Here is a 14,569-nt window from a genome sequence, read left to right as displayed (position 1 = left end):
AATAGAGAAGAAATTATTTGGGCTGTGCTCATTTTAGAGATGTTGTTCAGCACGTTATGAAACATGACCATCTCTGTAAGATGCTGATAGCCTCAACAAGAGAAGCAAATACAGTGTAATTTCCTCATGCTATGACTGCTGTAGTGGGTTATGCTCAGATGTTGCCTGAGCGGTTCTTGTTGTGCTGTTACACATACCAAGCTGGAATTTAATATCATTAGAATTTCAAAGGCTGTGTGAAGAATACTTGATATAATTTCATTATTAGATACAGGAAAAAATCCTTACTGTATAACTTTTCAGTTGTTTGTAGATAAAATTTATTTTACTGCAGGATAGAAGATTTTTTTTGTAAGGAAATAATTGATATATTCAGTCACATATAAAGATTTGCATCTTGCTTATAAATAAACTGTCACTCTTCTTGTAAGAAACTGTGGTGTTATTTTTGACCTGTGCTATTTCGTTTGCAGTGTATATATTTTGTGTACAATTTTTTTTGTTTTAAAATCTCAGGTTTAGGAGGAAAGAGAACATTTTTGGGGGGAATAGTTGAAAGCCCAGCAGTTGTCCTTCACTGAAATGATGTAAGACTGAAATAGAGGTTTCTTTTTATTTTTATATGCTTCTAATGATAAGTTTCTCTGAGCCAGAGTTGGCCCCACTGAGACCCATTTCAGACCAATTAACAGCTTTAAGTTTTAAAAATAGTTTAACCAAAAGTCAGATACTGTGGGACCAAAAGTAGAGCAACCAGTAAACCTTTGAAATGGTTGATGACTTCACTTTCATGAACTCTTGTGCTTTCATGAGACTTCCATTGTTGGATACATTTATTTCAGAAATATTGTGCCTGTTTTAGGATGCTGAAGTACAAGTTCCAGATACCGGACCTGAGCTGGTTTGTTCTGATTGACAGATTCAGCTTTCATGAAAGCTGTGATTTGCTGGTGTCCAAGCAGCTGTAGACCATAGCTCTCCACCAGCCTTGCATTACATACAGGTGATGTAGGAAGACAGCTGAGTGAATTCCTCGAAGTAATTTATCCATGACCCTGGCTGATTCTTTGTTTGCCACCATTCCGGAAAATCGAGGAGGTTTTCTGTCACGGAGGGAGATTTGTGGCTATATGAGGCAATTGATGTAGCAAGAGGAGTAACCCATTTTTACAGAACTGTTTTAGCACTTCTTTATTCCATCACAGTCACGTTTCTCTGGTCCTTCATGCATAAGTAGCAGGACAAAATTCTATATATGCTATGAGAATGTTTAAGCCAGTTGTCGATCCTGTTCATCATAATATGGGAAAAGAGGTGGCCATCTGTTTTGCATAAATGAAAGAACTGCAATAAGAGAAAGTGAAGGATGGTTATGTGCTTGAATCCTCTATTGCTCACACAAATGCCTGAGTAAATAGGCAAAACCAGGGTTATTTATATCATCCTTCTTGAATAGGTAGTATTCAAGAAACACCAAATTGTTTCAAAGTTGTCTGTAGCACACGAAATCTGGGCAGGTTTTAATATGTATGTGTAACAAGGAGCTATAGCTGGAATCATTGAATTCCCCGTTTCTGTTATGTGGGACTGAACTGAACACGTAGGTTTCAGAAGCAAAGAACAGGCAGTAGTCAGCTAAAACATAGAGTACCTGTTTTGCCTTATGTGATGAAGGGAAACTGCACAGAATAAGAGACCTTTTCCGTTCTCTAGATTTCATCTAGAGAATTTCATCTCATCTAGAGAGATGAACGTAGGGATTAGGGAGACCTTAAGCTTTCTAGACTGGATGGATTGGGGTGGAGTTTGGTCATAACCATCTTTTGCACACTAGAAAGCCTTCACTGAGTCTTAAAACAGCCTCTCCGAAAGAGTGCAGCTACCAACAACTGGTAAATCTGTTAAGCCCCTTTTCGATGTCTTAGATGTTTCAAATTACATGCCTCTGCAGTCTGCCTGGTCTGAAGCCCACTATCCCAGTTTCAGTTATGTTTTTCATAGGGCTTTTGGGGCATTGCATGGGAAATGCTCAGGCTCTGCAGAGGGTCAGAGGTGCTACAAACTGAAGGTCTAGCATTCAGATTTTCTGCGGCACCTCCAGTCTCTTTTAATAGACTGGTGATGGGCATTGCCTATCCCAGATCAAAAGAGCAATCCCAGCTTTAGCTGAACGGCTAGTAGTTAAACCAGATGTAGAGAGCAACTTCTGGTATTAGAGAAGAAGCCTTGCAAACACCCATCATCACAATTTCTCATTTAATGATGACTGCTGCAGTGGCTTTGCCGTTTGTCTGCAGTATTACGTGTGCACTATTGTCTCTTTATGCCCTCCTGTCATTTAATTTTGCTGTGTAGATTTTTAAGAGCCTCTTACATATTAATATGTATAATAATGTTTACCTTAAATTCATAGTAGTTCCATATATTAGCACTAGCATTTAAACTTGAGATAAAATACCTGTTAGTGTTTCACCTTTTAAAATAGTTAGCTGGCAATTTTGTAGGTGAAGGGGGCTGCAAATACAGAATTACTCCTAATAGAGCACACGCTATAGCTTTGCATACTCTTTCTTCAAGTGTTCCTACAAACTGGATTTTCCTCTGATTCCTCAATTTTCCATTTTTCTCAGCATGTGCTTTAGTGTACATTCTTGCAGCTCTTTGATTCCTTTAATCAGATTACTTTGGTTTATATTTGCACCACACTTTGATCCATTTCTATACATAAAGTGTATTAAGCTTGTTATTATTAATATTTTTTCTTTTCATTTTTCTGGAGACCACCTCCTTTGTTTCATTTTGGACTTAATTTCATAGCCTTGCAATAAACCTCTTTCTTTCAGGTTTTCCTTAGGAGATGCTCGCAGGCCACTCCATGAAACTGCAGTACTGGTGGAAGACATCGTCCACACTCAGCTGATAAATTTGGTAAGAACATAACTGATAAAATAGTCTTCACTCTAAAACTCCTTGAAACTACATGACATTTGCATGATCAAATCACTAATAACATTCTTCTGCTTTTAGAAACAAATAAAACACAGGAAACAAGGGTGGTGTTCTGGCCCAAATAATCTGTAGAAGCTACTGTTAGGCTTGCAGATAGAGAGCGTACACTTTGCTGATGGTGATACCTGCAACCCCACCTAACCTTGGGAATAAAGCTGATGAAGTTTTTGATGAAAAAGTGCAAGTTGTTAAAAAGAAAAAAACATGTGAAGTCATGTGAAGACTTCATTGCTAGTTTTTTTATGTTCTAGTATTTGTGTTAATACATTATTTATTCATGTTCTTATGTTCTCTTTGTTATTTGATGTTGTGATTTCTTTCAAAAAGTAATGCACAAATACTGAACATTTTTTCCTTATTGAAAGCCAATGAAAGCGTTGTATAAATGAGGCTGTTTTGAATCTCACCTGTCAGTGGCAGCTCCATAGTTTTTTATTAAAGTTCAACATCACCTCTTAAGAAATCAATGATGATATTGTCACCATGGGACGAATGGGCCATGTGACATTTTGTACAGGAAGGTATACCCTTACATGTCACCTGTAACTTGGGAAACATAAGAAATGTTTTTTTCTTATTATAGTGAGTCTTCAAATGAAATTACCAGCATGTGCGGGTACAGGCATTATATGGAGCTAATGTATATAAATAATAATTTTACAGCTAATATCTACATGTGATGAATCCCCGGATCACGTAGACCTTTGAGCTGCGAGTTCCTAGATCTCCTTTCTATAACGAGCCCTTTCAACAGTCAGAAAGATTTTTAAATTTCAGGCTAGGTTCTGTTACTACCTTAACTAGAATTAAAAACTTCTGAGAGACTGAGAAAATTCATTATGGGGCAGACTACATATTATGAATCTCGGTATGTTTGTACATATAGATTTACATACAAACTATATTATAAATTAAATATTTTTAAGATAAAACATAAATAAATCTCCCGCTGCCCCTGTTTGCTTGCAGACAGGTGCTTTGCTTCAGCTTTGCACTTAATCCTGCAACCATTTGGTGGCTTCTTGGATCATAGCAAGTACTTTGGGGTCCCTTCTAGGACAGGGTAGTATATTTCTGCTTATAGCTCCAAAGCCTGGCCATGTGTCCCTGTCTCTGCAGTTTGCTGGTGTCTTTGTGCTGTGGCTTCTTTGCTTATTACAGTCCTCGATCTGTCCCGAACGTGCCCTGTGGCTCCTGGGGAGGGGACAACCTCTCTCCCCTCTCCACAGGTTTCCCTTGGGTTAAACATGCTCCTGGCATGTGTTTGCAGTTCTAATTCTAGCTCTAACTACCACAAAATAACATTTTCTTTTTGTTAATGTGCCCTTTAACTTACGCAACGCAGAGTTGCAGCTTCACTTTTCCTTTAGCAGTAATGTAGGGGAGAGTCTGTGTTTTGATATCCCACCGAGGCTTAGCTGAGCTGAGCTTTACATCGAAATGTCCTGTATGAGAAAAGGCAACCTGCAGCCATGTGCTCTTAAACACCGAAATCAAAGCCGGACACTTACTTGGGGAATGACCGTGACCCAGGGTTAACCCTGCGTGGGGTGTAGGAGCATGTACGACTTCCTGACAGAAGGAAGAATGGGAACGAAGCAGCAGATAAACAGCTTTTCTAACCTTTCCCCTCTGAGCCCAAGACAGCACTTTATTTCTGAGGAAGTGAAAGTATCTTTAGTAGCTCATTGCTTTGACCTCTGACATCCACATGCCGGAACTCTTAAATCAGAAGGTTTTTACATGCCCCAGACTTCTGATAGGGATTTTTGCACTTTTGTCATCCTTAATAACTGCACATCCTTACTGAGTTGTTACTATGTAGTTATATTTTCACTTTATATATAGATGTTTGTGTGGGTATGTATCCAGTACTAGAAAAAAGCTATTTCTATAATTGAAGCTGACTGCAGATATAAATTTATCACTTACTACCTGTGTTTTGTTGTATTACTCATGTTAATTGATTATGCAGTTCTCATTACACAATTTTATGAATTTTTCTCAAAATTCATGTCTATTTTGCCATCCATAATACATATAGAAGATGAACTGCAGAAATTACTTCTATGTCTGCAATAAAGCAGGCGTGTTGCATACATCTTTTATAGCAAACATAGTAAGAAGAGCTTGTACTTTTTCATTAAATCCAGTTTTGAGCTTCTGAATGAAAAAATAAGTTGCCAGCATGATTACCTGTGCTTGGTTGACTTTTGATATCTCGCAGGTCTATAGTTCCAGCTTCCTAATTTCAAAGTTGATCTGAACTCTATTAAATCCAGGGTCTGGTTTGGACAGGTTCATATGGTCACTGCTTAACCCACTCTGTACTTCATGAGGTTTGGCTGCTATAGCAGATGACTGCCCTAATAAGTCAAATTCTTGGAAAGCAGACTTTCTGAAGTCTGTATCACATTTTATGATTGATTTTTTGTGTACTTTGAACAACATGTACACTGCTTTACATTAAGTTAGATTCTGCTAAAAGTATGTATCGTGGTGTCAAAGGAAATTAGCATCTCCAGTCAATTAATCACATCACCCAACAATTAGTTTCCAAATAAGATGAGATGAATCTCTTGAGGAATTTGTTTCCTCACCTGTCTAATAGATGGATCTTTTGGTAGCTTGCTGGCATTTGAATATCTAGGATAGGCGTAATATATTTGAAGAGCATAATGAATTTAAGTTTTAATTTGAAATCAAATTCACTGTTGACCAATAGTGTTTGTTCAGTCACTGATCTGTGTATTTTTATAGATGCCTTAATGTTACTCCTAAAACTGTTTTATTTATGTGTGCTAAGATTCGAGGTTCCAATCAAGGCTATATTGTTCTTTAAGGATAAGCACAAGTAGTAGATGTTTGTTACTAGGAAAATTGTGCCTACAAAAAAGGTTCAACAGGGAATGTAAAAAGATGTTAATCAGAAGGGGACAAGCCTTTAAATTACTTACTGTTTGAAGCAGAATGAGGTCTCTTTTAGTTCCTTCTCTCATCATATCCAGTACAATTTGCATGTGCAGTAAGAAGGTTTTGAAACATCATCGTGTATAATAATCTATTAATATCTATTCAGATGCTTAGAAAGGTAACTCAAGATCTTGATTTAGGACAAATGACTATTGTTCAGGACTTTGCAAAGAAAGGGAATGGGAATTTTTCTTGGCTGTTAAACTACCATGGAGAGGTTTGGCATCAAAATAGCTGAAGTCTCGTATGTACATGGATGTAAAAGCATCTGGGAAAAGTTTCATATAGTATTTAAGAAAGAGGAAAAGTCTTTCCTTACCTTCACCATCTCTGTTCAGATTTTCTGTTATGCTGGGCTGGATCATCAGAATATATAGCATTATTAGACTATTATTAAAAACTGAAGATCTCCTAATATCTTATTTTGATAGAACCATAGCTCTATGTTTGTGCTTCAGATGTCATGTTCTAAGCTAATAGACATTGAGGTCATGCTGTGCTACTTAAATCAAAAAGGAGTTACCTTCCTTGTAGTGGGAATGAACTACCAGCAGTTGAGACATACTGAATATGGTGGTAGAAGTAATAGACACACATGCTTTCGAAGAGTTTGATTATTCTGTTTAGTGCTAGATCTAAATGTCAGTCCTTCATGTTTTGTTTCTGAGATATCAAATGCCTTCTGGGGAGATTAGATTTGTTTTTACAAAGTAAAAGACGTTTTAGCAGTAGAACAGAATTTGGAAAGGGAATATGAAAAATTACATGTACACACACCAAAACCACAGATATGCTTAAACAGCAGAGGCCAAAAGTCCCTACCTAGTGGTAAGTAACCTTATCTGTCCTTGAAAGACTGACTGGTCAGAGGGAAGGCCAGCAGCACATTGCAACATCCTCTGAATTTTTTATTCGCTAGAATTCTATGTAAAGTGTGATAGTCATTGCAGAGACTGCCGTGAATGATAGAATTCATGTTAATGGAATTGTGGTTTACTCTTGTCAGCTGATGTGTGTCTGCTAGAAGATGGACTCCGATCTCTTCAATTGATGTCAAATGATTTCAGTCAAACCCACTCTATTGGCTTTTTAGAATGCAGTGTCACCTTAAAGGAACTTCAGTTGGCAAAATCGTGTTGTGTGTGATATCTGGAGGGATATTTTTGATCACTTTCATTTTCCTATGGAAGAATTTCGTTTCATACAACTCGTGCTGCTACCCAATACTTTTTAACATTCTGCTCTCTAATTCCTTTGTAGGAGCATGATTTGGGCCTCATGTTGCATATGAACACTTCATGTATGCACACAGATAACTTTTAGTTTTTCTGGTTTATTACTGTTGGAAATTAATTATCTGTTATTTAATTATCAGTTATTTAAGAATCAGTCCCTCGGTCTCAGCAGAAGCACAGAACACAGGTCAGCAGGTGAATAACCTATACTGAAATGTGTAGATTCTTTTATCCTGTGACAGTAATTTGTAGGTAGAACACTTAAAGGTGAGATGCAGAGATTCAGCAGTATGTCAGGTCCTGAGTAAATCCATGATAAATCCATCCTGTGGAGTACATTGCTTTTTATAGTAGGCACTTAAATAAAGATTGGATAGTCATTTACTACAACTAGGAAAAGGAATGGTGAAAATACAGAGACAAGCTAAGGATGGGTTTGCTGATACGAAATGCTAAGTACTTAGTCATGATCAGCATGAATTTTACATTTCAAATTGCTGTACATTTTCTGGATGAATGTGGTGTGTTTCTTTGCATCTTTATTCCCGCAGCTGTTAACCACTTTATTACAGTGTAAAAAGAAAGGAGGAGGAGGGGTAAAGCTCACCTTCACTTGCCCATTCAGAGAAAAAGGGAGAGGGGAGCAGGAAAAATGAGGATTTAAACAGAAACAAGGACAGACCTTTCTTGGTTCTTTACAACCTACTCCTACAGCTTTTCTTAAAACCAAATCACACTCATTATTCATTCACAAATTGGATTAGTCTTTTTAATGTATGTAACCTCTATGCTGTTCTAAAATCATACAGTTCCATGTTTGTTTACTGCATTTTTGAACTGTTAGACTTGTAACCTTTATATACATAATTGTAGAATTTCTGACATTCCTTTTAAAAAAGGAAGGAATTGGAGCTAGCGCGTTCCTTAACAGAAATTGCCCACTGATAAAAACAAACAGCGTGAAGCACTGTTCACTCTTGATCTTAAAGTTATACACAACTGTCACTTATGCCACCTTAGTAATGGGAAAAGTCCTTGTTTTATGAGTCTGTTTTAAAACAGTAATAAAGTTTCCCGTGCAGGATGTTAATTAGAGGGGTTATCAAAATAAGACAAACTAATATAATTTGTAATTGTACAAAATAAAGGAAGTCGATGGTACCTTAGGGACCTAATGAATCACAGGATGGAAACAATCTTCTGACTGACTAAACATTCAGACTTTGTGCTAAGTCACAGAGTGTACATACAGCGCGGCAAACCGGAACGCACTGTGTGTTTACGTGAGTGGGATAAAGAAGTTCACGAAAACCATCTGGGAAAAATCCTTGGGCTATTCATTCCGTTCCTATGGTAGAGTAAATTAAACAACACACACACACACATTTGCAGCAAACATATGGCACACCTGCCCTGGAAGAAACCAAACTGGGAAATAACTCTGTAATGTAAAATTTTCCCTGGGTACCAGCGTTTGTTAGCATTTCCCATGTGTGATGGAAGAGAAGAGTCGGGACTTCACCAAGTGGTTGTTAATTGTTCCCTGTGCATTTACATAATCTAAATGTGGTAAATATGTAGATTATGTTATTGCATTGGTAGCAGTAAGATTTTTCTTTTTTTTTTTTTTGGAATGGAACCGGTACCTTTATTAATTTTTTCATTCACTGTTCTTAGAATTGATTTTGGATGATTTGTCTTGATTGATTATTTGAAAGATATATGTGTGACTCCAATAGGAAGGGCTGTTTTTCAAAAAATTTTTTTATTCCATTTACCAAAGGATAGAGCGTAGGTTTTGTCATTCAGTACATTTTTTTCCTGTGGAGTGAAAGAATTTGAATAGGCTCAACCCATTCACTGCCGTTCTATAGAGATCAAATGCTGTTACTCCTGTACCAAAGCAGCTCAGTGACAGTGTGTCTGTCATTGGAAGGTGAAGAAAGCACTGGTTTAGAAAGGCCCACATTAAACACATGAAACTGTTTTCCAAATTTATGTTTAAAAAAACCCACACAACAAAACCGGTTTTTTCTTGTCTAATATTTCATGATTAACAAGCACTTGACTTTGGATTCCTTGAGCAAAGGGACAGCATTTCATCTTTATAATAGAGTATTATAAAATGTCTTTTGAAGAGGCTTTTTAATGGAAAATTTAAATTGGAAATTATGAAGTCTTTTGTCTGACTTTTGATGAAGTCTTGCCTTTTCTTCATTGGTAATTTGTATGTAAATCGATGTCCTGATTTTTCTACTCTAACATTAGCTGCTACTTGTTCACCATATTCAGACATGTTTATTCTAAATCACAGAATCGACTTAAGGAAACAGTTCAGGAGTCCCAGTCAAAGATTTTGGGCTTTCTCTGTCCTTTCTCTTAAGATGAGAAAGGACTTGCTTGGGCAGATGTTTTCTTTCTCCTGGATCTTTTTGTAAGTCAGAGCTGTTGCTTTTTGCCTGATCATGCAGAGAAGCTGTTCAGTGATGATGGATCTCACTGATCTAAAAATTGAAAAGATTAAGATACTGTTATTAAGAACCCTAAAAAAAAATCAAACAGAAGGAAATGAATAATTATGCCCACATAATTCTTCAACAGGGAAGAAAAGGATCCAAACCCTTGACTAGATTAAGTGAAAAAAGCATGGGATCAATGGTTAAAGATTGTCTTGTAGTGCGTATAAAAGACAAAGAAGGAAAGCAGTGCAGGCAGCTCTAATCCCAGTATTTCCTGATTTTCTATATCAGTCTTTGGTCCTTTAATAACAATGACATAGATAACATTCCCTCTGCTTTTCTTCTGAGATCCCGAGGAGATTCACCTGAACAAACATAAGAGGCTAACAAGTGTATTTTTCTATACCTGAGATAATGATACCGAATCATCTTTCGTGTCTGTGGAGATAAATGGACACCTCTAGGATGTGACTTTTTGTGTCCTAAATTTAATATTCTGGCCATCCATTTAAAATCTGGACTAAAGTGAAGTGAGATATGCTTCACCTGTGTGACTTTTAGCACTGGCTGTGGGTTTTTGATAGTTTGATTCCGTCAAACAAAACTGTAAACTTTCAGGTGTGAAAGACAAACTGATTTATGGAAATCTGCGGCAGAGTACTGTAAAATTCTGCATGGTCTTAAAGTGTAACTCACACACCTTAATGATCATCTCAGTGATCATTAAGTGTGTTTAACAGGGCAAATTCATTGTAGCTTTTAAAGCACCTTATCTGATTTCAGGCAGACCTGATAGTTTCAGAATAACTTTTTTTAGGAAGATTGGCTTGTTAACAGTATTATGCAGTTACAAGGAAATGTGGTCACAGCTGGTTCTGGTTTCTTAGCTAATCCACCTGATTGGAAACAACAGGTTTTTGATATTTTTCCATTTCTTACACTGACACCTAGTGTTCAGAGGTCTTGAGTTTCTAATACTGCACTTTGTTATTAATAGGTAACTGTTGATACCAAAGTTCTGCACCTTTGACAACATCTTCCATTTCTGTTCTTCCACAAAAAAAAAAAAAAGTTGGTAGCTGAAGGCAAAGATGTTACTATCATTCAAGACAATTTTGCTTTGGAAGGGCAAATAGGACACTGCTACTGGAAAGCTTGGCAAAAGCTTTTTTACTTCTTGATCCACTGCAAAATTTGTTTTCTTAAAACTTAAGTGCTTTAGTTTTGGCAAATACAACTCTGTGTCTGTAAATGTCACTGGCCAACAAAAACAGTGATAACAGCAGAAACCTTCGGAGCACTATTTCTTTAATTGTGGGAGATGACAACGCTTTTTATTTCTGTGGTTTTTTATCTTCGAGCCACGTGTTCTACCTGATAGGAGTGTTGATGGCAGCACAGTCCTTGAGTGGACATAAGATAAGTTATATGTAAAAGGTAACACTAACAGTCTTATATCGCAGACTTGCAAATAAACAGAGCAATCCAAGTATGGACCGTTATCTGTTTCTGACAAAGACAACTGAAAGAGTAAAATATACTCTCTAACTCTTAGAGTAAACTTACCCTTGATTTGGCCATTATTCCTTTTTTTCTTCTTATGACTTTTCCTGTAGGTGCCTCAAAAAGCTGCCTTCCTGCACAAGTTGCACATGTTTTAAGTTTCCTACACACCTTCTACTTTATCTTCTCAGGAAACAAGGCGACAGTGACGGTTCACTGAATACCCACCTAGGTGATGGTGTCCTCTTGAGGAAGCCCTTGGTTCTTACCCAATTTTTGAGCAAGTCAGAGTGTGACCATAAAAACATTATCTTACCATAAATATTGGTGAACTGTATTAGGCAGGTGTCGAGGTTTAATTCTACTGCTTTAGACTGAAGCTTTCCCTCTAAAGATGTCTCTGTCCTCCAGGCCCTTTGGCTGCACCATCTGTAGATCCTTGTGCTATTGAGATAACTAGTGTTTAAAAGAACAGTGTAGCTGACCCAAGACTTTTATGTATGAGTTGGAGTTAGTGGCTTGGTTAGAGGAGGGCAAAAAGGAAATAAATTTGAGAAAATGTGTCAGGAGCTCTGTACAAAGTGATAAACAGATGATGCTCTCAAAAAAGTATATGCATTATAAGTCAATGTGATTCAAGTAAATTATTTCCAACACAGCTATTAAGTACAGTGAACTCCGTGAAGTAGCTGTATCTGCCTTTTACATCAATATTTACATACTCATCTGTTTTCGTACACTCTTCCTTTAAATTACAACATGTAATCTACCAACTTAGACTGCCCACTTTCTCATATCTTGAATATAGACTATGCATCTCTGTGTGCATGTGACATACTAGATACTACAACACATTATTGCTTAGCAATAGTTTATATTCCTGTGAACCAGTCATAGTGTGCTTATCAGAGAAACAATCAGAGACAATAGAAAGAAATGTTGGTTGTAGGATATAATTTATGTGACTTTTCAGGCGTTTATTTTCAGAGTGAGGTGAATTTGGACCCAGATTGGTGATTTCTGTCTAGTGACTATAAATGATGCCTTGGGTGACCAGCTCAGATTTAGACATCTATGTTTAGTTAGACACTCCCACCTGAAGAAAAGTCAGAGAAAATACAGACATACTGGAGGCCCAGATTTTTGGTCAGGAAGAGGCACATCGTGTCCCATAGAAGAACAATTTTAAGGGAGGGGATTTATAAAAAGTCAGGTTGGAGCTGATCCAAGACAGAGTTAGAAGAGGGGAAATTGTGTGTCAGCTGAAAACTACATGTTCTATGTTTTTTGTACAGATGAAGAGAGAGAAAGAAATGGGAAAATATTTAGAGGGGCTGGATTGAGATAGGGTTTCTTTAAAAGAGAGTGTAGACTGAGGACATCTCTATGCTATGAGCAAAAGTATCAGAGAGTGAAGGAAAATTGAAAACTAAGTAGGCAGTATATGATGCATCTGCTGAGGTTTGTCAGAGTTGGGAAAAACCCAGAGATTAATGTCAAGAGAAGGTGTTCAGGAAAAAAACTAGGTGCAACTTTCTGGAAATGCATATATTCTGTCTTGTAGCAGAAAGATGAGGGAGCTAAAATAGACACGCAGGCTAAGAATAAGTAATAGGAAGCCTGAGATAGACAAAGAGCTGTTTAAAGAAGTGGAATAAAGAAAGATGAAAACAAACTTGTAGTAGGAGGAGTTTGGAAGAGGATCCCATGACTCTCTCTCAAAATATTCAATATTAAGAGAATGGAAACAACTTAAATAAGAGGCAGAGGGGTTTGACAGAGAAACTGTGGCTGGTGGTTTGCAGAAGTTCTAGTCTGGAGAATGAATGTGGGAAGCAGCTTTACAGGACATTAAGTGCTGATGACAAGGAAGCCGTCAAGAAGTAGCAAATGGAGTGAGAGTCAACAGATGTGTTTCTCCTAAATTGAATGTGAGGCCAGAAAACATAGGTGGATGGTGATAAAACAGGTGGAACATGGCCATCGCTGTCACCATGAAGGAGAGCACAGGGCAAAGTATAAAAGGAAAGACAGATTTTACATTTCAGTGAAGAATTCATGGTAAAATGGAAGTAGTGTGAGAAGTGCTTTTTCTGTGGACATCACCGTACGTGGAAGTCTGAATGCATGCATCTCTACACTGTCACGTACATGCAAGCATATCTGCATAGGTGTGTAGATTAATAATGAGCACTTGTGTAGTGATACACAGCCTAATGCTAGTATGTCAGCTTCAAGATACTCACAAGACACTGTTCCTAGCAGCCATTCTCACAATACTCAATAACTGTACTGTCTGTATTTTTTTATAATTCATGAATATGTTTTTACATCGCTTGCCATTTTTGTCTTGCATTATGCCCCAATTAGATTTTTATTTGACAATCCAAAGGAAAAAAAAAAATCGTTTCACTTCACTGATAAGAAGTTACAGTACAAAGAACAAAGTGGATTTTTCTTATGTCATGAAATGAATGAATGGCAGAGCTGAAAAAAGGCAGTTAGTTATAGTTGAGAGGGAAGCTGTGCAAAGCTATTTCATACTGATGGTCTATGTCTCAGCCAATTAGATTTTTATTTGACAATCCAAAGGTGTAATAACTTTTATTGTAAGAGGAAGAAAAATAAATCAAGGCTAATAAATAACGGAGGACCTACTAGGGATATGCACAAATGCGTATCCTGTTCCTATGTATATACAGGCTTAATTGTGTCTCTTTTAATTTTGTTTTTTTGATTCAATGGGATTGTCAGATAGTCGTCCTATTGAAAGAACAGAAGAGGATAAAATTTCAAATAACTTTGTTAATCTCTTCTGGCTGTTAAAAGAAAAGATTTATTGGTATCAAATTTTATTGCATTCTTAGAATTTAGGGATTGATTGGCTGCTAGTTTAGCTTACTTGTCTCTTCCAGTTAGAAACCCAAACACAACAGAGGAAAGACATCGCATTGAAGCTGACATGCAACAAGTGAGTGAAAGTTCACTTGGCTTTTTCTCTCAGCACCAGGTGCAAAAGTTGGCTAAAAGTGCTGTAGCAGGCAGTTATTTTAAAGCAGTCTCTGGTTTAGTGTTTTATCAAGCCCAGGAGTAAAATATTCTGCAACTACTGCAGTTTTACAAAGCTGCTTTTTAAGGTAGAACTCTGAATTGTTAACTCATTAAAATGGCCCAGCACAAACATTAATCATACCATAACCATTAATGAGAGAGTTTGTGGGATTTATGGAGGGCCGTATATGATATTTTAAAAGCTTGTATCATTTCTTTGTTTAATACACAATACACTTGCATTCTCTGAACATACCGAGGTTCTTGAAACCTTGAGTATTTGCGATTTTCTGCATCTTCTTATAATGCTGGAGAAGGCATATTCATTTCTAGGGAAAG

General features: G+C 37.1%; 1 protein-coding gene across 1 annotated transcript in view; it reads left to right on the top strand.

Annotated features, from left to right (window-relative positions):
• SUPT3H (suppressor of Ty 3 homolog (S. cerevisiae)) overlaps positions 1-14,569 on the top strand; it is a 119,176-nt gene that overhangs the window by 7,622 nt on the left and 96,985 nt on the right. Inside the window, exons 2-3 of the mRNA XM_010132231.1 lie at positions 1,926-1,959; positions 2,844-2,928. Of these exons, the coding sequence (XP_010130533.1) occupies positions 1,926-1,959; positions 2,844-2,928 (119 nt within the window). The remainder of the gene's footprint in view (positions 1-1,925; positions 1,960-2,843; positions 2,929-14,569) is intronic.

Source organism: Buceros rhinoceros, unplaced genomic scaffold, assembly GCF_000710305.1.
Source record: "Buceros rhinoceros silvestris isolate BGI_N320 unplaced genomic scaffold, ASM71030v1 scaffold6930, whole genome shotgun sequence".
Lineage (NCBI taxonomy): Eukaryota > Metazoa > Chordata > Aves > Bucerotiformes > Bucerotidae > Buceros > Buceros rhinoceros.
This window is presented reverse-complemented; position numbering and strand designations above follow the sequence as displayed.